This window comes from Mesoplodon densirostris, chromosome 11 (genome assembly GCF_025265405.1).
Source record: "Mesoplodon densirostris isolate mMesDen1 chromosome 11, mMesDen1 primary haplotype, whole genome shotgun sequence".
Lineage (NCBI taxonomy): Eukaryota > Metazoa > Chordata > Mammalia > Artiodactyla > Ziphiidae > Mesoplodon > Mesoplodon densirostris.
Genome location: NC_082671.1, coordinates 102,242,599 through 102,263,849, shown reverse-complemented (window position 1 = coordinate 102,263,849; position 21,251 = coordinate 102,242,599). Strand labels below are relative to the sequence as shown.

The 21,251-nt window shown below is 34.9% G+C and overlaps 1 protein-coding gene across 2 annotated transcripts in view; it reads left to right on the top strand.

Moving 5' to 3' along the window:
- Positions 1-21,251, top strand: part of ZDHHC17 (zinc finger DHHC-type palmitoyltransferase 17) — a 115,805-nt gene that overhangs the window by 77,111 nt on the left and 17,443 nt on the right. The window contains exons 11-17 of one of the 2 annotated variants that reach the window (XM_060112328.1): positions 4,250-4,372; positions 5,607-5,669; positions 9,273-9,366; positions 10,258-10,341; positions 11,569-11,726; positions 12,393-12,487; positions 15,201-17,992. In XM_060112328.1, the coding sequence (XP_059968311.1) occupies positions 4,250-4,372; positions 5,607-5,669; positions 9,273-9,366; positions 10,258-10,341; positions 11,569-11,726; positions 12,393-12,487; positions 15,201-15,339 (756 nt within the window). In that variant the 3' untranslated portion in view covers positions 15,340-17,992. Of the gene's footprint in view, positions 1-4,249; positions 4,373-5,606; positions 5,670-9,272; positions 9,367-10,257; positions 10,342-11,568; positions 11,727-12,392; positions 12,488-15,200; positions 17,993-21,251 lie in introns of those variants that run through there. The other variant, XM_060112329.1, reaches the window with a different exon arrangement.

Sequence of the window (21,251 nt, the reverse complement as noted above, 5' to 3'; positions counted from 1 at the left end):
TCAGGTCTTAAGCTTCTTAAACCAAAGGTGGATGTGAGAAACTTAGGGAACCTGGATCATTACATATGTAAAAATGAAAACAGTGCAGAATTATCATTTTTGCCATTCTTTCCTATGCATTTTCCTCTTGAGCATTTTTTCCTGTAGTTTACTCTTAGGACTTCTTCAGTTTTACATGTATCTCTGCTAGTTTCCTTCGCATATTTTCTAAGCTTTTTAATCCCTATCTTTAGGTATCCAGTCATCACCTGTGAATTCTGACAATACTGCTATAAATATTCTTGTATATATTTTTTGTGCACATGTGCAGTTTTCTGTGAAGTCATTAAAGATACTCTTACAAAAGTTCTTAGTTCACATGTGTTTGACTACTGTGTATAGCGAATGATGTGACGGGAGAGGTCAGTGTCTTCCTTTTTGCTAATTAGAGAACTCATTGCTCCAACACACTCTTTCCTCACTCAGTTGCAGTATCAACCTCGATATTTATCAAGTTTCCTGTACTCTGTTCGGTTTACTGATCTGTGTGCCTTACCAGTACTGTATTATCATATTACTGTAGCTTTATTCTTAACTCATGGTATCTGGTAGGCCAAGTTTCCCAACTTTTTTGTTTCTCAGGAATATCTTACCTCTTTTTAGCCCTTTGCACTTCTACTTAAATTTTTAAAAATCAGCTCCTTAAGTTCCATGGGAAGCCTAATGCAATTTTGATTGAAATTCTGTTTAAGCTATAGAATAATTTAGAGAAAAATGACTTCTTTCTGATATTTAGATCTTTGCTATTTCAGAATATCCTAGAGTGGGTGGCTTAAACAACAAAAATTAATTTTCTCACAGTTCTGGATCAGGATGCCCACACGGTTGTATTCAGGTGAGGGCTCTCTTCCTGGCTTACAGACAGTCACCTTCTCCCTGTGTCCTCACATGGCAGGAAGAGAGTGAGAGAGATCTCTCCTTTCCTCTTCTTATACAGCCACAGTCCTGTTGGGTTAGGGCCCCACCCTTATGACCTCATTTAACCTAATTATCTCCTAAAGAGCCTATCTCCAGGTACAGTCACATTATAAGTTAGGGCTTCAGCATATCAATTTGGAAGAGGGGAGACATGATTCAGTCCATAGCAGAAGTCCAGGGTGGGATTGATGAGAATTTTGACTTTGTATTTTCATCCACATTTCCCATACTACTAATACAGATGGAGGTGGGATTAAGAACTACCCCAGGCGGCCTGTTTCACCAGAATCATCTGCTTTCCTTGACCTCCAGTTTGAACTTTATAGTATAGTGTGGCTTGTCCTCTTTCCAAAGTTGTTGCTGGCATTTTGCGGGTCACTTGGTTGGTTTGATTTACCGTTTTTGGTTCATTTTGGGGGTATTATGGTAAGTTAGAGCTTCAGTTCACAGCAGGCATCAAAATAACATCCAAGTAGATTAAAGAGTTAAATAGAAAAAGAAGATTCCATAAACATTTAAATGAAAACGTTGATGACAAGTATTTGTTTTATCTCTAATTGAGGAATGTTTAAGCATAAAAACATAAATATAAATTAAGAATAAAATAGTGCTTCTCTTCTAAATTTGCAACTTTTTTCCTTTACTCAATGCTAATGCAAACATAGTGATCAACAAATATGTATTGCTAGTGGGGTTATAAATTGGTGTATCTTTCTGTAAATAATCTGATGGTATAAAAATATATATCAAGCTATAAAAATGTTCATACCCAAAGACATTGTTCCCATAATATTTAATGACCCAGGATATACTGCCGAGCACTTTGGAGAGGCAGAATAGCATAGGTAGTAAGAGCCTAGCTTGTAATACCAGCTCCACCTCTAATCCATTCTTTAATCTTAGACTGCTTAATTAACCTCAGTTTTGTCATGGGGATAGCAGCAGGCTTTATCATAGGGTTTTTGTACAGCCTAAATGGCTTGTAGTCAGTGATAAATAAGTGTTATTTTATTAGTGTTAATAAATACACAGTGATCTCAATTATGATTAAAAGTGCAGAATACCGAAAATAAAAGGAGTTATCTCTAGGTTGTAGAGTTATTGTTTTTGTCTTTATGCTTTTTAGTGTTTTCTAACTTCCATTAGGAAAAAAGGTTTACAAAAAACAGCCATACCAAAAAATTATTTCTGTTAAATGCTTTAAATTAACTGCACTGATCTATTGCTAAAGCTAAGTTTAAACTACCATTTGAAGATATCTAATCTCTTTACCTTTAAAAAAACAAATTCTTTAAGTTCATCTGATATTTAATTCCTGAATACCCCTTTCAAACCTGTAGTCATTTACTGAGCTGCTAGTTAGCTCCCTGCAAATTTAATCCAGGCTGTAAGAACCTGACCTATATATTTATATGTTAGCACTTTTTGAAACTGTTATAATAAGATACTGCCCTGAAAATGCCACGGTTCAGCATTCGTTGCACATACGTTTATCCAGCTTTATTCTTAAGTGAATTTTGCTTGTTGGAGGAGCTGAAAATTTGACTTTCTGTTTATTCTCTGCTGGCTGTACCCATGGATTTTGGGGAATAAGGATGGTGAAAGTTGGGAATAAATAGGGGACTGGAGAAAGAGAAATCACTTTTATATATGGCAGGTGACATTAACTACTCTTTCTTCTTCCTTTTTTTCCTCTTGTATTTTAAGTGGTTGTTTAGTGTTTTCATATTTAACAAACAGATATAGGGTTGTTTCATTCATGAAGCTGTTCTTTCTTACCTGTGCTTCATAAGAAATGTAAAGAGTGTGTATACAGGATAATGTCCAAAAGTCTTACAGAATGTTTGTATGATACTTGTACTACATAAAATCTTTTTTTTTTTTTTTTTGGCCGCACCCTGTGCCTTGTGGGATCTTAGTTTCCTGACCAGGGATCGAACCCAGGCCCTCGGCAGTGAGAATGAGGAGTCCTAACCGCTGGACCACCAGGGAATTCCCAGCCTAACATTTTATTAAATCTTTCGGTTTTTTTTTTTAACATGTACATGGGGGCCTTCATAAATAATGAAAACCTGAAGAAGTGACCAGAGTAGGAATCTTTATGCCTTTTAGCAAAGAAACAATACATTTGTGAAGAAATGACAAGACAGAGCGTTTGAGCTAGGGGCAGTCAGTTATGGGGATGTGACTAGGAGCTGTGTGGGGAGACTAGTGGAAGAGAAGGGTTAGTGCAGTCAGTATGTGAACACAGGTCCCTGTCTGTCAGAGTCCTTCCCAGGCTTTGGTGATGAGGCCTTTCCTTTCTTCTCTGGTACAGGGAAGGCACCATTCTCGTGGGAAGTTTTGTGAACAGCTTTTGTACCTACGTAAAATCTTGAAAGTGGTATGTTTTGTGTCCCAAAAATGTGTTGCTCTAGCAACATTGCTTTATTTCTCCCAGTGTTATTGAAGATAGTCTTTGGGGCTTCCCTGGTGGCGCAGTGGTTGAGAGTCCACCTGCCGATGCAGGGGACACGGGTTCGTGCCCCGGTCCGGGAAGATCCCACATGCCGCGGAGCGGCTGGGCCCGTGAGCCATGGCCGCTGAGCCTGCGCATCCGGAGCCTGTGCTCCACAACGGGAGAGGCCACAACAGTGAGAGGCCCGCATACCGCAAAAAAAAAAAAAAAGAAAAGAAAAGAAAATAGTCTTTGATTCTTCACTTATAAGTGCCTAGTACATTTCTTATATTTTCATTAGGTAGAAAAATGTAAACATAGACACTGTTTCTGTTTTAAGCAAGTTTATAAGTACCTTTTCTAAAATTAAGGTCACCTTGAATGTGGGCAAAAATGGCAACAGAGAGAATGTAAAAACAATCTTTTAAATAGATGGGTGTGATATCTAAGTGTGTGGTAGATTTTAATGCATATAGATAAAATATTGATAATATGCTAATTACTTTGAACATGAGAAGTCCCTTCATTTTTGTCAAAATAATGATCATTTAAAAATAATGTATTCACTGACTTTTAAAACGTGTCAGAGAACCCTACATGATTTAAAGTTTATAAACAATTCACATTTTTATTTTTTACACTTACTTATGAGCAGAATGGGAAATGTATTTATTTTGATGTAATAGATAGACTAGCATGTATAGATGTAATCTATTTTGATGTAATAAATAAACCATCTTGTATTTTTTTGTAGGTTTTTTTGTGTGTGTGTGATAAAATTTTACAGATTATAAGTTTACCTATAATAATAACTAGTTTTCATTGCTTCTGTAGATTCCTTAACTTTAGGTACATCTCAACTTTTTATTTATCCATCTTCCATTCCTTGTCAATAGTATTGCACTTTTCTACAATTTTGGAAAATCTTGGAAATCAGATCCAGGGATTATTAAAGCTACAGAGGAACAAAAGAAAAAGGTAGCAAGATGCAATCTGACTAGTCACATGTGTTTTATTGCCAGATTATCAGTATTTTTAGCAGATAATAGAGTACAAAAAAGGAAACTAGAAATTTCAAACCAAACTGAGATTATGTGTAGTTGGTGCTCACCTTTGGTGTTCTTGTGATGCCTGTCCTTACAGTTCCATGACATTTTTAAATTTCATGTTTCTCTCCTTTATAAGGATTATGATTGTTTTGAGGGACAAATAACAGTAGATTACACATCTCTGTAAACCTTCAGCAAATAAATATGCATTCAATAAATGTTTGTTAAATGACTGTAAATTAGCAGGCCACTAAACTGGTTGATAGTGTAGATATATTGTTCTAATAACTGAAATGTTTGTATATATGATCCAGGGCACCCCTCATCTATAGCTGAGGTATGTAGGAAACTGAATTTATAATCCAAAGATGTCACGGTAAGTAGAGAATTGGATTAGAGGCAATTAGATCATTTTAAGAGCTGTTTAATCCAGTATCTGAAAACAGAACAAATCCTGATGAATTATTTCCTATCCACAATGGATTAAAACACTAGTAGGTTCTTACTGTCTAATCTTCCCCTTTCTAGGCTGCATAAAGAGTGCTACCCTTATGTTCCAGTATTCTTTAGACATTACTGGTTATTGATTTGCCAGGTTTTCTTAGTCATAATCCAGTTCTGAAGATTCAGTTCTTTATTGGACTTAGGTTTACATTCACCCCTTAATCATCAAAACCTTATACAGACTAGCTCTTAGGATAGGTCATTTAGTTTTATTCTCAGAGAAATATTCCCATAACTAAATTTAGGGTTGCTTTTTCATATATCCAAGAAATAAAATTCCTATATTCATATTATAATGAAATAGCAGAAGTAAGCAAAGAGATTTTATTATCTTCAGCTGAAAACATTGGTTAATTAAAAATGGGCATTGCATTTGCTGATACTCATATATTTATTTTTATTGAAGTATACTTGATTTTCAGTGTCGTGTTAGTTTCAGGTGTACAGCACAGTGATTCAGTTATACATATATATTTTTTTCTTTTTCATATTCTTTTCCCTTATAGGTTATTACAAAAATTGAGTATAGTTCCCTGTGCTATGCAGTAGGTCCTTGTTGGTTATCTATTTTATATTTAGTAGTGTGTATTGATACTCATATTGGTGGCACAATGGTTGGTATTGTTCTGTTTTGAATACTTTTTTTTTTTAATTCACAGACAATAGTTGAACTTGCAGAGACAGGAAGTCTGGACCTCAGTGTATTCTGCAGTACCTGTTTGGTAAAATATTTTTTTCTTTATTCTTCTCTCTCTCTTCTTCCCCTACCAGTGGCATAGCGTAGAGAGTCTGGGAAACCAGGACAGTTTCTTTCACTGAGCACATTTCTTGACCCACCCCTGCAAAATGCCTTTTAGATCATGGTACGAGAGGAAAGATGGTGAAAAGATGTCCCCTTTCCAATGTGCTCATTCCCCCAATGGTAGACCTTAACTACACTTCTGTTTCAGTGGTGCCATTCATTTGTATTCATTCTTATTCTCTTTTTCTCTCATAAAATGTAATTCAACAGATAAAAAACTAAGTAATAAAAGTATTTAAAATCAAAAGTTTACTATGATTCCCTAATATACTGTTATCCTAATTACATTTTAAGAAAATTTATTCTTATATTTAAACCTCACAGTGGGAAATTATTAGATAACTTTTAAGACAACGTGGCCTCTAAACTGGTTCAATTAGAGCAGTTATCCATTTGTATTAGAGTGTTTATTCAACTTAGAGCACTATTCTATCATTGATATTAAACGTCATATTCAACCAGGTCATAGATAAAGCTATATATGAAATTAAATGGCATTTACTCATGGAATCAGATATAGTGATATTGATATTGTTTTATTACTATAGACATCTAATTTCTATAGAATAATACTGTTTTGTGTTTTAATGATTTTCTGCTTAATTTTTATAATTAGTTCTTGTGGAAAATATATGGACTGCCGCAGTGGTTAAACCATATTTCTCTACATGGAAATGGAAATATCCCCAAATCATGCTTGAAGCTAAATGCTCTTTTATACCTTTAAGTTATACACGACAACTGAACTAATATCTTAACAGTTGAATAATAATAAAAATAGTTGATTTAGTTTAGGATTCTGGAATGAGTTTTTGAAACCAAGCTCTACTTCTGCAGATTCTTTTAAGGTGTTTCACTTAACCAAACAGTTGTTTGGTTGTTTGTTTCTTTGACCTAACAGTTATGATTTTGGATGTTCAAAATATATACTGCTTTACTCTTGGTAACAACTTTAGGGTACTGACTGATTCTTTTGTATTTTCAAGCATGCTTTAAAAAGGCTTTTGTTTCTGTGCTTTACAATGGGTAATTTACAGAATTGTATTCTTAACATTTAGAACATTTTTATACTCTACTATTCTGTGAAAATATTATTCTGTTCCTCAAAGTCAGGTGTACATTGCTGATATCCTTGCCATATAGCAAACAGGTTTGTTTTTTTTTAGCACTTCATAGGCTATGCATTTAATCAATTATACCAAAGTGTCATTCAAACATTGTATACGTGCTTTTAGCAGTACACTCAAAGCAAGCAGTGATACATGTCATGAATAGTTAGACAACTTCACTAGAGAATTGTCTTTCCATCATGAACATTGGGGTTAAAAGTGTGGTCAAAGTAAAATAATAACTTTCCATTTTGATAGGAAGATAAACATTTGGTAAACAGTTCAATTAAATTAGTTGGATGGTTCTTCAGGGCTGATACAGATTCTTGGGTCAACTGCCTACCACTGCTGTTCTTTTCTTATCCTGGTGTGGTTGTCATTTGGGGTCAGCAGTCTTTTCTGTAGACAGTTCAATGCAGAGGCCCTTCTTAATTGGGAAATATGAATTTAAGAGTTGATTCCCTTCAGTTTCCTTGTGCATGAGGTACTTGAGAATACCTGATAAGAAGCCTTTCATCTAGATTGGAGACAGTCCTTTAAATGATGCTTTTACCAGTATGCATAACCCCTTGGTTATAGATCATGGGGCACCTGATCTTCATCCAAAGATAGATTACAGAGATCAGCTTCAGAAACAAGCTTAGGATATCTTCTTAATAACTCAGTTAAACTTTACAATAACATAACGTAGTAACAAAGAGCTATTTGGGAAGAGAGTTTTAGATGGTAAATACTGACCTCAATTAACAAAACTAGAATTTAACATCTATTGAAACATAATCTTTTCTCTCTAAAAGTACCCTCATTTTTATCAAATATAGCCAAATTATGATTGTAGAAAGAATATCCCAAGTGGAAAACACATTTTCTAACCATTTCTTATTGTGAGGGCATCAGTCTTGCAGTCAGCAAGCAGGTTCTTTATATAAAGTTGTTCAATACAGTTTCATTAAGTAAATATCTGATGGTAAGAACAAGACTTTCTCTCATCGTAGCATAAACATTTTATTATATATTATGTTATCATAAGCTGCATCATTCTGCACAGATAATTTGTTATTGTAAGATAAAGAGCTTGTCCTATTATAAAATGATTCAAATCGACAGACGTATTTGTCATTATATGGATATCCTTTACTTTGAAAAATACACAAGACACATGTAGATCAGAATTTTCTAAAAATGAATTGCTCTGTAAGTGAACTAGGGCACCTGTTGTGTTTGGGAGCCTTGTGTCAGTCTTTGTGCAGAACTCATTGACAGCTGTTGCCCAAAGGGGAGACTTAGCTGCGAGTTGGAAGTAAGGATAAAATTTGTTTGATGTTTCCTGCTTCTTTCTGCAGTAGATTTAGTCTCATATCTGTGGGGAAGAATACCTTAGCCTTTTCTTGGGTCCACAGATTGTTTTAATACGTGTAAGAACTTCATAGTGCACTGATGCCTTTTTCTTAGTACCTCAGAATAGTGTGTAATTTATGCAAACTGTTGGGGAAATGTTAGTGCTTTTATTGAAACACCAATAAAGGATATTACAAAATTTGTTTCTAGCAAGGGTTAATAACTCTAGCTCTTGTCATGTATCCAGCATTGGGACTAGCAGCTCTTTGAAGATCACTAATGAGTTCTTGTATTCACTTGGTTGCTTTAGAGTAATGTAGAGAAAAACATTTCACAACACTTAAAACATCATAAACATGAGTTTTTTATTGCCTGTGAAGACCTGAAGAATGTATTTTATGTTTTTTGAAACAAACAGGGACTGCCTAAACTTCTTAAGCATGTTGTAGTTTCTTAGATAAGGTCGTGCAGTTCAGCAGAGGATGTGCTATACCTTAATGTGAGATCTCAGATTTCTTTCACTGAAAGAAAGACATGTACACTTGCTGGGATTTTTTGCTAGATTTGTAAACTTTGGGAAGACATTTTATTAATGATGTGAATTTTAAAAGCTCTCTTTTATTCACTTCTAAATTGACCTTCCTTTTACTAAGGAACCAATTTTATTTTATTAAGCAACAACCAGTATTATGACCATTAATTGCAGTGCATTTTCATTAAGAAGCCTGAAGAGTGATATTTGAGGAACTTGAGGGCTGTGAATTAAATATAGTACCATTCATTGCACCAGCAAAGTGGTCTTTGATTCTTAATTATTTTTGTGAATTGATGGTTCTGCCGCATCTTAGGAATTTATATTTTAGAGTAGACTTATCTTCTGCGTCTTTGTTGTTGCAGTTGAAATTTTATTAAACGAAAGTGATTTTTGTCTGGTTCTATTCCTTTGAAAACCTTGGTATAATCCTTTTCAAAAAATACTGGGTTTTTTTCATATTGTATTTTGAGAAAATAAAATGTTCGGCTTTCCTCTCTTAGGTATAGTGTCTTTCATAATCTTTTAACATGCCTGTTAACAGATACGGAAACCAGTGAGGTCCAAACACTGTGGTGTGTGCAACCGCTGTATAGCAAAATTCGACCATCATTGCCCATGGGTGGGCAACTGTGTAGGTAAGTTTTATTAGTAATTTCTAAATATATTGTTCATTTAAATTACTCTAGGTAACTAATGAAGTACAATATTAGAGTAGGTGTAGAAGGTTCATTCTAGCACCCTACAATACCCCTCGTTCCCCCAATTATTTTCTGAGTGGCAAAACATCAACTCAGTTGTAAGAGAGAGGGAAAAAGACATCATAAAATCAATGTCTAGAAAAGATTGATATAATTTCTCTATCAATTATCTCTGGTGCCTACTCTTTCCTGTTTTCTCCATTGGATAACAGTGAAATCAATAAGGAGGCAGATTGTGTTGTTTTTTAGTTAAACTACAGAAAGTAAGGCAATAAAAAATATTTAAAGGTTGTTATGTACAGAGGCAGAGAAGAATGACAGATAAGAACTCTACATATCTCAGTGTTCAAGAATGGCATAGTCTGAGGAAATGAACTAAGTGGTCTGAGACGTGGCCCTGGAGATTTTATGAGAGGACATCAGGGAAACATTACAAAGATTGTATGACTATGTTGGGGAGAAGCCTTTAAAAAGTAGGATTTTAAAGTTTATAAAACTAAAGATAAAATAGGGTTATTTAAACCTCAAGGCAAATAGTAGAATTAAAGCTCAAACTTGTGATTTATTTGGTTCTTTAAGACTCTTTTGAATGAATATCATTGCAGTCACTACATCTTTGTGTGTCATTGTAAGCATTCTTTTATTTTAACAATTTTATTAAAACATTTATTTTCTTGAAGAACATTTTGTAAAATAAATAATGTATGTGATTATTGTCCAAGGTGTATCTCACTTTTCATGGAATTTCATCACCCCTACCTCACCCCTAGGTGTATTTCCAGTTGTTTTTTCTTAGCTAAAAAAAATTGCTTCTGTTCTGTTCTTTAGGTGCAGGCAACCATAGATACTTTATGGGCTACCTATTCTTCTTGCTTTTTATGATCTGCTGGATGATTTATGGTTGTATTTCTTGTGAGTACAATTAGTTTTTTATCTTCTTAAAACACGTGTTTGCATACTCATGCTTTACCATATTAACAAAAAATATGATAATGACAAATGTCTTTTAACTACAAATTATGGTTTGGGGCACCTCACTACAATGAAGTATAAAGAAAAAATAGATCTAGAACTGTCAGACATGTTCAACATAGAGTATAAGAAACAGAATTATCCGTTAATTATCTTTTAACAGGCTTTGAAAAGCTTCTGGGTAAAACACACCAACATGTTTCACATCACGTGCTTGCTTTTCTCTCGTACTTTATAGATTTTGTGATTGTGCTTGTTGCTCTTTCTTACCAAACAGCTGGGAAAATACAGTTAAGTTTGCACAGAACTTGAAATGTTCTGAAGAGTAAGGTATAATTATTGCCTATGAGAGAATATTTAAAAGGTTAAGAATAAGTTGTCATTCAGTGATCATACGGGTATAGTATCTTAGAAGAAATGATGGGGTTTTATTGCACTGAGAACATAATTTGGAAAGAATTTAAATGAAAATATTAGTGACTGTCCTTCAGGGCTTGGTGGTATTTAGCACAAAGATGTATTAGATACTGACTTAAAAATAAGTCTTGGATGATTTCCTAGTCCTCCTACTCCCACAGATATTAAGAATAATCTCTGTTATTGCCCTAATGAAAAAGGAGGTTACTTCCTCAAATAGGGATTAACAGAGAGAATGATTTTGTCGGAGATCTTTACCTAATTTCTGGCAGCCCAACACACCTGAGAGAGAGAGCATAGTTCTACTAATAACATCAGTTCTTTATGGCAGCATCTCTCAAAGAGTAGATTTTGTTTTGGAAAAAGCCCCCCTCACCAAGGTGATCTTGTGTTATGTTCCTCCCCTCCAAAGAAGTCTCACATATCTATCTGTATCATCTTATCTTTGTATAAAGGAATTGTTTTTTTACATATTGTATGTATGCAATACCAATCAAATAAAAACTGTATATCGTTACAGTACAGGTTTCTTTGCTTTTAGGATTGCCTGCTGCTTTTTCTATTTCTGCTTTTGATACGTTTTTTTCATTCATGTACAAGGGGATTATTTAAGAGTATAAAAATACTTGCATTGAAAGTCATCAGTTAAATTCTTGGATCATGTTTTCTAAGTGGTGCCTACCACAAATGTCCACACGAGGTGCTTGGTTGATTATTGAGTAAATTTGAGTTCTTCTGCTCTGATTTTAGACTGGGGACTCCACTGTGAGACCAGTTATACCAAGGATGGATTTTGGACATATATTACTCAAATTGCCACATGTTCACCCTGGATGTTTTGGATGTTTCTGAACAGTGTTTTTCATTTCATGTGGGTGGCTGTATTACTCATGTGTCAGATGTATCAGGTATGTGCAAGTGCATTATTTGTTCTTTAGTGTGCTGAGAACTCTTAAAAATTCACTCCTTGCTTAAAAGATAACAATGTATTCTCTTTATAACCATTCCTACTTTTCAGTAATTAAAATTTTTTCAAGAGTTAAAATTTTCAATTTGCTGTTCCTTTCTTCTTCACTCTTGCTCTCCAGCTCTCCCTCTTCTTATATTATGAACTTTTAACTTTCAATACTACTCCTGTCAGAACTTTTTATTTCTCTTTCCTGGTTTACATACATCCAGTTGGATATAAGTGTGAGCTTAGACTGATGGCTCCATTAATTTTGTGTGTGTTTTAATATTTTATTACCTACAAATATCAGTATTTATTCAAGAGTTTTTTTAATTAGGATTTTTTAAAAAGCTCCCTCTTAAAGGGGCTGATGGAGTAGTATGTACATAATGTCCATGCCTCTACATACACAATACCAGGTGACCTGTTTTTAAATATTTTCCCTGTTTAACCAGCTACTTCTCACAGAGTCAGATGGTACCGTGTAAACCAGCTTGATGATCTCCTGATGGAAAGCCAGAAACAGACTTCATCATTTTTCTCTCCATCCTGATCCTCTTGAGAATTAACTTGTTTTATATTAAATATTCAGAGAGTTAATGGTTTGCTTTCTCTTGCCTCTTAGATATCATGTTTAGGTATTACTACAAATGAAAGAATGAATGCCAGAAGATACAAGCACTTTAAAGTCACAACAACATCTATTGAAAGCCCATTCAAGTACGTACCTATCTATGAATTTAATATTTTCTCTTGACATATAAAGTTCCTTACTAACTAAACTCAGCAAATATCTAGTGAGTACATCAAAGATAAGTATTTTCTTTAAGAATGGCAATAATATATGAAACAGGGAATATTTATTTTACTTAACAATGTGTAAAATAGCTTATAAAACATACCAAATACCAGGATTTCTGCCAGATGAAACATTGGTTAGTTCACCATAACTTTAATATTTATCACATTAACTGTATATAAATTTGTGATATTCGTTTTTTCTTTAATTATACAATTCAAACTTTATTGACCTACTAACGTTCAGTATTTGTTCTTTAACCTTTCCATCAATTTATAAATTTTCATTCAAAAATGAATGTATCCAGAAAATTGAAATAAGATTTTCAAAAATACAGTTGATTAAAATTCATTATTTAGGGAAATTTCCCAGACTCTAGGGCAACTACTTTTTGGTGCAGATTACTTACTTTATTTGCCCTCTGAATGACACAAAAATTTCCACACACCTAGTTTTCTTTTCTTTTTTTTTTAAATTGAAGTATAATTGACATATGACATTATATTAGTTTCAGGTATACAACATAATGGTTTGATACTTGTATACACTGCAAAATGATCACCGCTAAAATCTAGTTAACGTCTGTCACCATACGTAGTTGCAGAATTTTTTTTTCTTGTCATGAGAACTCTGAAGATCTATTCTCTTAGCCATTTTCAAATATGCAGTACAATATTAACTATAGTCACCATGCTGTACACTGCATCCCCAGGGCTTACTTATTTTAGAACCGGAAGTTTGTACATTTTGAACCCCCCTCGCCTATTTCGCCCAGCCCCACCCCCAGCCTCTGCCCTCCACCAGTCTGTTCTCTGTATCTGTGAGCTCGAGTTTGGTTGTTCAGATTCCATGTAAGTGAGATTATGTTGTATTTGTCTTTCTTTGTCTGATTTATTTCACTTATAATGCCCTCACGGTCCATCCATGTTATCACAAGTGGCTATATTTCCTTCTTCTTTACAATGGCTGAATTTCATTTCATTGTGTGTGTGTGTGTGTGTGTGTGTGTGTATGTGTCGCATTTTTTCAATCTATTCATCTGTCGATGGACACTTAGGTTGTTTCCATATCTTGCTTGTTGTAAATAATGCTGTAATGAACATGGGGTGCAGATATCTTTTCAAGTTAGCATTTTCATTTTCTTTGGATAAATACCCAGAAGTGGAATTGCTGGATCATATGGTAGTTCTCTTTTTAATTTTTTGAGGAACCTCCATACTGTTTTCCTCAGCGGCTGCACAAATTTACATTCCCACCAACAGTGCACAAGAATTCCCTTTTCTACACATCCTCACCAACACTTGCTTTTCTTGTCTTTTTGATAATAGCCATTCAAACAGGTATGAGGTGATATCTCATTGTGGTTTTGATTTGCATTTCCCTAAAAATTAGTGACGTTGAGCATCTTCTCGTGTCTGTTGGCCATCTGTGTGGCTTCCTTAGAAAAATGTCTATTCAGATCACCTGCCTATTTTTTAGTTGGATTGTTTGCTTTTTTGCTATTGAGTTGTGTGAGTTCTTTATAGATTTGGATATTAACCCCTTATCAGATGTATGATTTGCAAATATTTTCTCCCATTCAGTAGGTTGCCTTTTCATTTTGTTGATGGGTTTCCTTTGCTGTTCAGAACCTTTTTAGTCTAATGTAGTCTCATTTATTTATTTTTGCTTTTGTTGCCTTTGCTTTTGGTGTCAGATTCACAAATTCATCACCAAGACTGATGTCAAGGAGCTTACCACTTGTGTTTTCTGGTTTCAGTTCTTACATTCAAGGCTAATCCATTTTGAGTTAATTTTTGTGTATGGTGTAAGATAGTGGTCCGTTTAATTCTTTTGCATGCGGCTGTCCAGTTTTCCCAGCACCATTTATTGAAGAGACTGTCCTATTGTTTTATTTATATATATATATATTTTTTTTAATTTGCATTCAATTCAAAGTTAAGAAACAATGGTTTCCTAATAACAGAAATATTTAAAACTTTGAGTTTTACTCAAGCTGCTTGTCTACTGCCATCAAGCTTTTGTGGTGCTATGGTTGCATGTTTGTGGAAAGCATGTAAACCTTTAAATAAAAGCAAAAATAATAGAGTCGGTTGAGTAGTTTTGAGAATTCTCCCATAGGCACGATAATTACATAAGGTGTAAAACTGACTGCTTGTCCAAAGGTATTCTTGAAGTTCTAAAATTTTGGGAACTTCCCTTGATATTTCTTTTTTTAAATTGCTATTCTTAGGTACACTGTCAAGTTTATGCTATTGATACTATTTTGTCTTTTACTCTCTCAATTTTGGATATAGTTTGTCTCCTTGCCAGAGAAACACTGGTCAAGGAAAGGTTTTCTCAAAAATTGCGTATCACACAGGAATGAAAGAAATGCAAATTTGAATAACTTTAATATATAATTGTATAACCCATTGTATTAGCAAAAGAGAAAAATCAGAGCCGTGAAGAAACATGAATGCATACATATTTTGTAGAGTTATAAGCAGGTTCTTTCTGGCAGGAAACCTGAGTTTTTAAGTTTTGAAAAATATATATTTAACATTAAAATGATATTAAACTCATATTAAATTATTGTACTAATAGACTTTTTTTTTCTTTTTCTTTTTCTTTTTTGGTGGGGGTGGTGTTTAGCCATGGATGTGTAAGGAATATTATAGACTTCTTTGAATTTCGATGCTGTGGCCTCTTTCGTCCTGTTATTGTGGACTGGACCAGGCAGTATACCATAGAATATGACCAAATATCAGGATCTGGGTACCAGCTCGTGTAGCAGCATCTTTATCCTATGAAGCATATTGCTGAGTGGTGCCTGAAAATTGTGTCTGTCCGTGTCTCTCTCACACTCGAATCCACATCCTTTGAACAAATAGCATGCTATATGTAGGGCTAACAGTGAATTTTAGTCTTTTTTTTCAACACTTTTATTAACAAAAGTAAACATGGACAGAACACACTGCCACTTCTGGGAAGAATAAAGATCTTAAAAAGAATGTTAATGGTTCTTAATGTGGGAATTCACAAAATACTCAACTTTTTGGTTTTGTTCTCATAACATTTTTCATGAAGAAAGAGTGAACTTATTCTGTTGACAGACATGGTTTACTGATCAGAAATGCTTGATTCTAGCTAAAACTAAATTTATGGTATACAGCTAAATTTTATGATGCAATCTACTATTAGTATTGCATTTAATTCCAAGAAAGTTGTCTTAAATTGCTTCAGACTAGTACTCTGTACGTGTTAGAATGTACATGTAAATACTGTGATAAAATCATGTGGTTTTATTAGGGATCTACTGTAATGTGTCTTCAAAGACACAAGAAAATAATGTTCACCAAAAAATGTGCTAACAATATTTTATTGCTATCAGCTGTTGGCAATGCTGATATATTTCTAGTTCAGTGAAATAATTTTTAGTAACCTTGCTCTAAGGTTTTATGGTCTGATAATAAAGCACTTGCATGAGTATAGTAAGTCATGTTATTTTGTTCAACTTAAAAGCCCTACTAAGTGCATGATACACCTCATACATAGTATGTATACTGGCACACACTATCCAGTAAAGCATAAATTAGAATTTAATTTGATGTGCACATAGTCCAGTTTTTTAAGAGGAGCTATTTTCAAGAAAAGGCAGAACAAATAAGTTAATGCAAAATTCTCAATAATAGAGATAAATGGCTATACTGCAAAATAAAGTGTAGACAAAATAATGGAGTCTAGCTAAAGATGGAGCATGATCTCTGTACATACAGCACATGTGAATAAAAGAAAAGCTAATAGTATATTCTGTTTTTTAAAGAATGACCTCTCAGAAAGAATTTTATCCCTAAGGTTGTTTCAATTTTCCCAATATTGAATGTTTTGAAATTTGTTAATGCTGTCTGAAACAATTACAGAAAGATTTTCGAATTGTCAAACATAATGCACTGATCAATTTTTGTTGCAGCATTTCCATACTCTCATGGTGAACTGTTGGTCACTGCTTCCATAACTATTGTTTACAGGTTTAGTCCTCTTAAGCGCTGTAGCAAACTGTGGTTCGAGCAACCTGTGGGAAACCTGTGAGAGGGAATGGGCTGGGGGAGGGTGGTCAGACCAATGACAGATCCTAGACCAGTATAAAGATTGCGTATCTGCATATAAATAATTTATCAGTTTTCTCTTTGTGTCTCTATGTGTTAGTGTATTTAAAGCTGCTCATTTCATTTTATCCAACCAAAAAGAAAAGGGAGATAATTAATGAGCTTCTAGTGATGTTCAGTATCGCTGTTAATAAGCATTATACCTTGCAAGTTCACTGCATGTCTGATGCTTGGTAAAGTTAGTATTCTCTGTAAAATGCAGATTACAGGTATTAAAGCAGTCTAGTGGTATACCCGCCCCTTGCCTTAGTAAGAGGAGCAGTGAAAATGTATATAGTTGATGTTCAGTATTTCCAAGTACCATTTTTATATAGTAGTTTCTTTGAGCATAAGTCATACATCAAAAAAATTACTCTTAGTGTACTTGAGTGTTTTAATATTAGAAAATTGGCTTACGTACTTTATTTTTGAAAAGGGAAGAGATGGGTGTGGGGTGGCAATAGCATTGTGCCATTTTGTCGTAGAGTGTACAAAATTGGTTAACTTTACAAATGCCTCTGCTAGTTTTGACTACTAATTGGGGGAAATTTTAGATAATTTTTAAATTCAAAGTTATTTATAAAAGGCTAGAATTCATTTTAATTTTTTGTATTTTGAGCCACTTCACGTGAAGACTCAGTTGCAGTTTTTATCGAATACATTTTTATTAACAGTCAAATACAATGGTGGTTTTCTCAGACTTTGGATGAGAGTGTTGTTACCATGTTCTTTGTTTATGGTACAATATTCTTTCCAGTGCAAAGGAGATGTCTTTCAGTTAAATAGAAAAAAAAACGAAACTCTAGATGTATACATGGAAAATATTAGCAATGTTAATGCTTTAGTACTAGCCATCTCATAGTACCAGTGATATTTATAACTCAGAAATGGTCTGATGGTCAGGAGCCAACCATGCCTCTGTGTACCATCTAATTATTTTGTAGGTCTGTGTGTGGAACCAGTTTAACCCCGTTCTAAAGTTGTGTATGAAGGTGACCCATTGGGGAATAGTTCGTATCAGCTTCATTGCATACTTTTAGCAAATAGGAACTTATTTCTCAGCTCTAAACATGAATTACTTCTTTGGAATTTTTTCCTTATTTTGTTGTTCCCAGGAATTTATTTGAAATATTAATAGGCATAAAACAGCATCATTATTATACTTAAGCTATGGATATTTTTATTTTATATTTTATTTATAACTGTGCCAAGTATTATTTTGCTACTTAACGTGTTACTCTGTGGAAAGAAAAACCTGTAAAGTGTTTAATAAGTTAGCTCTCCTTACATAAATTAAATCTGTCAAATTTTGTAAAATATTAATCAGAATAAATATTGACTCTTAAATGTGTGTTTGTTTTTTTGCTCAGTTCTCTTCAAGAAATTGATGACACACGGGTAGTGGTACCTGTGATTTGAAAAGATTATTCTACATGTTTTATATCTGGGCCAACTAGGAATCAGGTGGCAAGACTAGAAATTGGCAAAAGTAGAAGGTGGTGGTAGTATTCTTTAAAAAAAAAACAAAAACCAGCAACCTCTAATTCTATGTATGTTTGTGTTTGTAATGAATTTTTTTTAAATAAGAGAATATGTTTTTCTTTAAGAATTTTGTATTCCATGGAGTTAGTTAGGATCCTCAAGGACTGTATGAATCTCTAAGATTTATATGTAAGTATGTCTAAAGACTGTAGTAAAATAGTGGAAAAGGAAACCTACCAAGCATTGATCTCAGTTACCTGAGAAACTCTGCATGACTAAGAAAGCTTTATTTGGGACTTCAAAAAGCAAAAATTACGGAGGAACCCTTTCCTGTTGTTCACATGATTGTTTATGGTTTAATTGAGAACCCAGTGGTATTAAACAAATATTTTCAGATTGGACTAATTTTCATTTCATAATTATTTTACTGTATTGAAAGCAATGCCTCCAGAGCTGTGTAGAACTCGAGGAACAATATTTGAACAAATATAAATAATAAAGGGAATCCTACTGTCAGCCCTCCCTTCTCATTCCAGTTAAGGCACTTTTCTCCTCTTTGTCTTCTTGTCTGGATCCCGCAGTCCTTCCCAGATTGGTAGCTTGTACTTACAATGTAGATGTCTGGTCCTAAGCGTTTATAGAGATAATTGGAAACAAGTGGTTTCCAATTGTACCAGGACAAGAAATATTAGCTTCAGGTCAGAAAGTAAACCTTCAGTTTCAAAAAGTTCTTGGTATTAGAGTTTTCTATTAAATATCTTTATGTGACTATTAAAATAGAAAAATCTGTAATTCCAAGTGGAAACTTCAGAATGTCCCTTGATCTAGGTCAGCTAAGTCATAAACTCAAGGAAACCAAATGTGCCTCTTAGAAAACTCTTTTTGTCTTTGAGTTGGAGTATGACTGTTTTGCTCAGATAAATTTTACCAGAATATCTCTGTCATCAGATATTTACTTGGATTGGAAAATACTTTTTAATAGACGGCAGTGTTTCTAGTACTAAGTAAGAAAGAGGGATTATTTCCATCCAAAGCATTAGAAAGCCTCATTGCTGCTGCTGCTGTTTCTTGGATCTGTAGGTTTACAGTTGTCATCAAATTTGGAAATTTTTCAGTCATTGTTTCTTCAAATATTTTTCTTCCCCCCTTTCAGCAAACTCCAGTTAGACGTATATTAGGCCACTTGAGATTGTCCTATCTAGCTCAGTGACAATTCATTTTTTATGATTCTCTTTCTTTCCCCAGTGTTTATCTTAGATAGTTTTTAATGTCTTTAAGGTCACTTAAATTTTTTTCTGCACTGTCTAGGCTGTCATCAGTACTATTCAGTATTTTTTATCTGCCACATTATAGTTTTCACCTACAATGTTTTATTTGAACCATTTTTACATCTTCTGTATTGCTACTTAACTCTCTGAAAATAGAGAGTACAGTTATAATTAACTGTTTTAATATTCTTACCTGTTAATTTTCATATGTATGTCAGGTCTGGGTTGGTTTTGATAGATTTTTCTTCATCATTATGGACTGTACTTTCCTGCTTCTTTGCATGCCTGGTAATTTTTGATTAGATGCCAGACTATGAATTGAGTGCTGGGTATTTTGTTGTTTTTATAAAAATTCCAGAGCTTTGTTCTGGGATGCAATTATTTGGAAACTTTGATCCTTTCAGGTTTTGCTGTTAAGCAAGATTTGTTAGGCAGGACCAGAGCAGTGTTCAGTTCAGGGTTAATTATTCCCCATTGCTGAGGCAAGACCTCAGTAATGTACTGAGGTCTCCATCCAAAGCTCCATGAGTCACACTTCTCCATCTCACTGGTGAGAATAGGTACTATCCCCAGCTCCATATGAGCACCAGCCACCCTTCTCTGTCAATCTTTCAGGTGTTTTTTTCCGTCATCTTGGATCTTGGGTAGTTACCCCGCATGCATGTGCAATCAGAACACAGCTGAAGACTTGCAAGGTGTGGGGGGGGTGCGGTTTGGACGGCGCTCTGCGAGTTCCTGGGATTCCTTCTCTGTGCAGCCCTCTCCAGTCCCTCCAGCGCCAGCCCTGGTGCCTCTGGACCCTCAGCTCTGTCTCCGCGACGTGGGGTGCCTTCCAGCTCCCTCTGTATTCTCCCTCCTTAGACTATAGCCTGGAAACTCTCCAAGTCCCAAGACTGACCTCATTTTCTCCGTAACTCTCCTTTGTTGCCTATTGTCAGTCGTTCTCAAAACCATATTTTTTTCATGTAATTCGTCTGTGTTTCTGATTGTTTCAAGTGAGAGGGTAAATCTGGTTCCTGTTATTTCAACTTGACTATAAGTGGAAGTCTGAGTTAATACATTTTTAAAAAATTTTGTTTAATTTCTAATATGGAAAGTAATGATAGATGTAACTGTCATAAACAAAAGCTCTTTGGGGGTCCTCAGTCATTTGCAGAATGTGAAGAATTCCCAAGATCAAAAAGTTTGAGAGGGCCTCCCTGGTGGCGCAAGTGGTTGAGAGTCCGCCTGCCGATGCAGGGGATGCGGGTTCGTGCCCCGGTCTGGGAGGATCCCATATGCCGCGGAGCGGCTGGGCCCGTGAGCCATGGCCGCTGAGCCTGTGCGTCCGGAGCCTGCGCGTCCGGAGCCTGTGCTCCGCAGCGGGGGAGGCCACAGCAGTGAGAGGCCCGCATACCGCAAAAAAAAAAAAAAAGTTTGAGAACCAGTGGTCCAGGCCATCATTTCCCAGTGCTCCTTGAGATGTTAGTGGTTCCATGGACAACTAATTCAGTGCAAGTCTTTCTTCAAGTTAAAACAGACTCCTCAACTACAAGATCTCAAGGTCTTCAATCTGCTAGCATGCAGTGTGAATCTACAGGAACATAGATAGATGGCTGTAAGGCTCCCTGAACTTAATTGATCATGAAGGCTTTTTAGAACTAGAGTTGCCAGCAGTCCTCCCTAAATATACCAGACCACCACAAGGGGCCGAAAATATCCCAAGTGGGTCATTTTTAAAACAAAAATACTTCTTTACCATGCAGGACTTTAGTATCACATTTGGATTACTTTGGGGCTACTCTATTGACTTACCTCCAAATGATGAA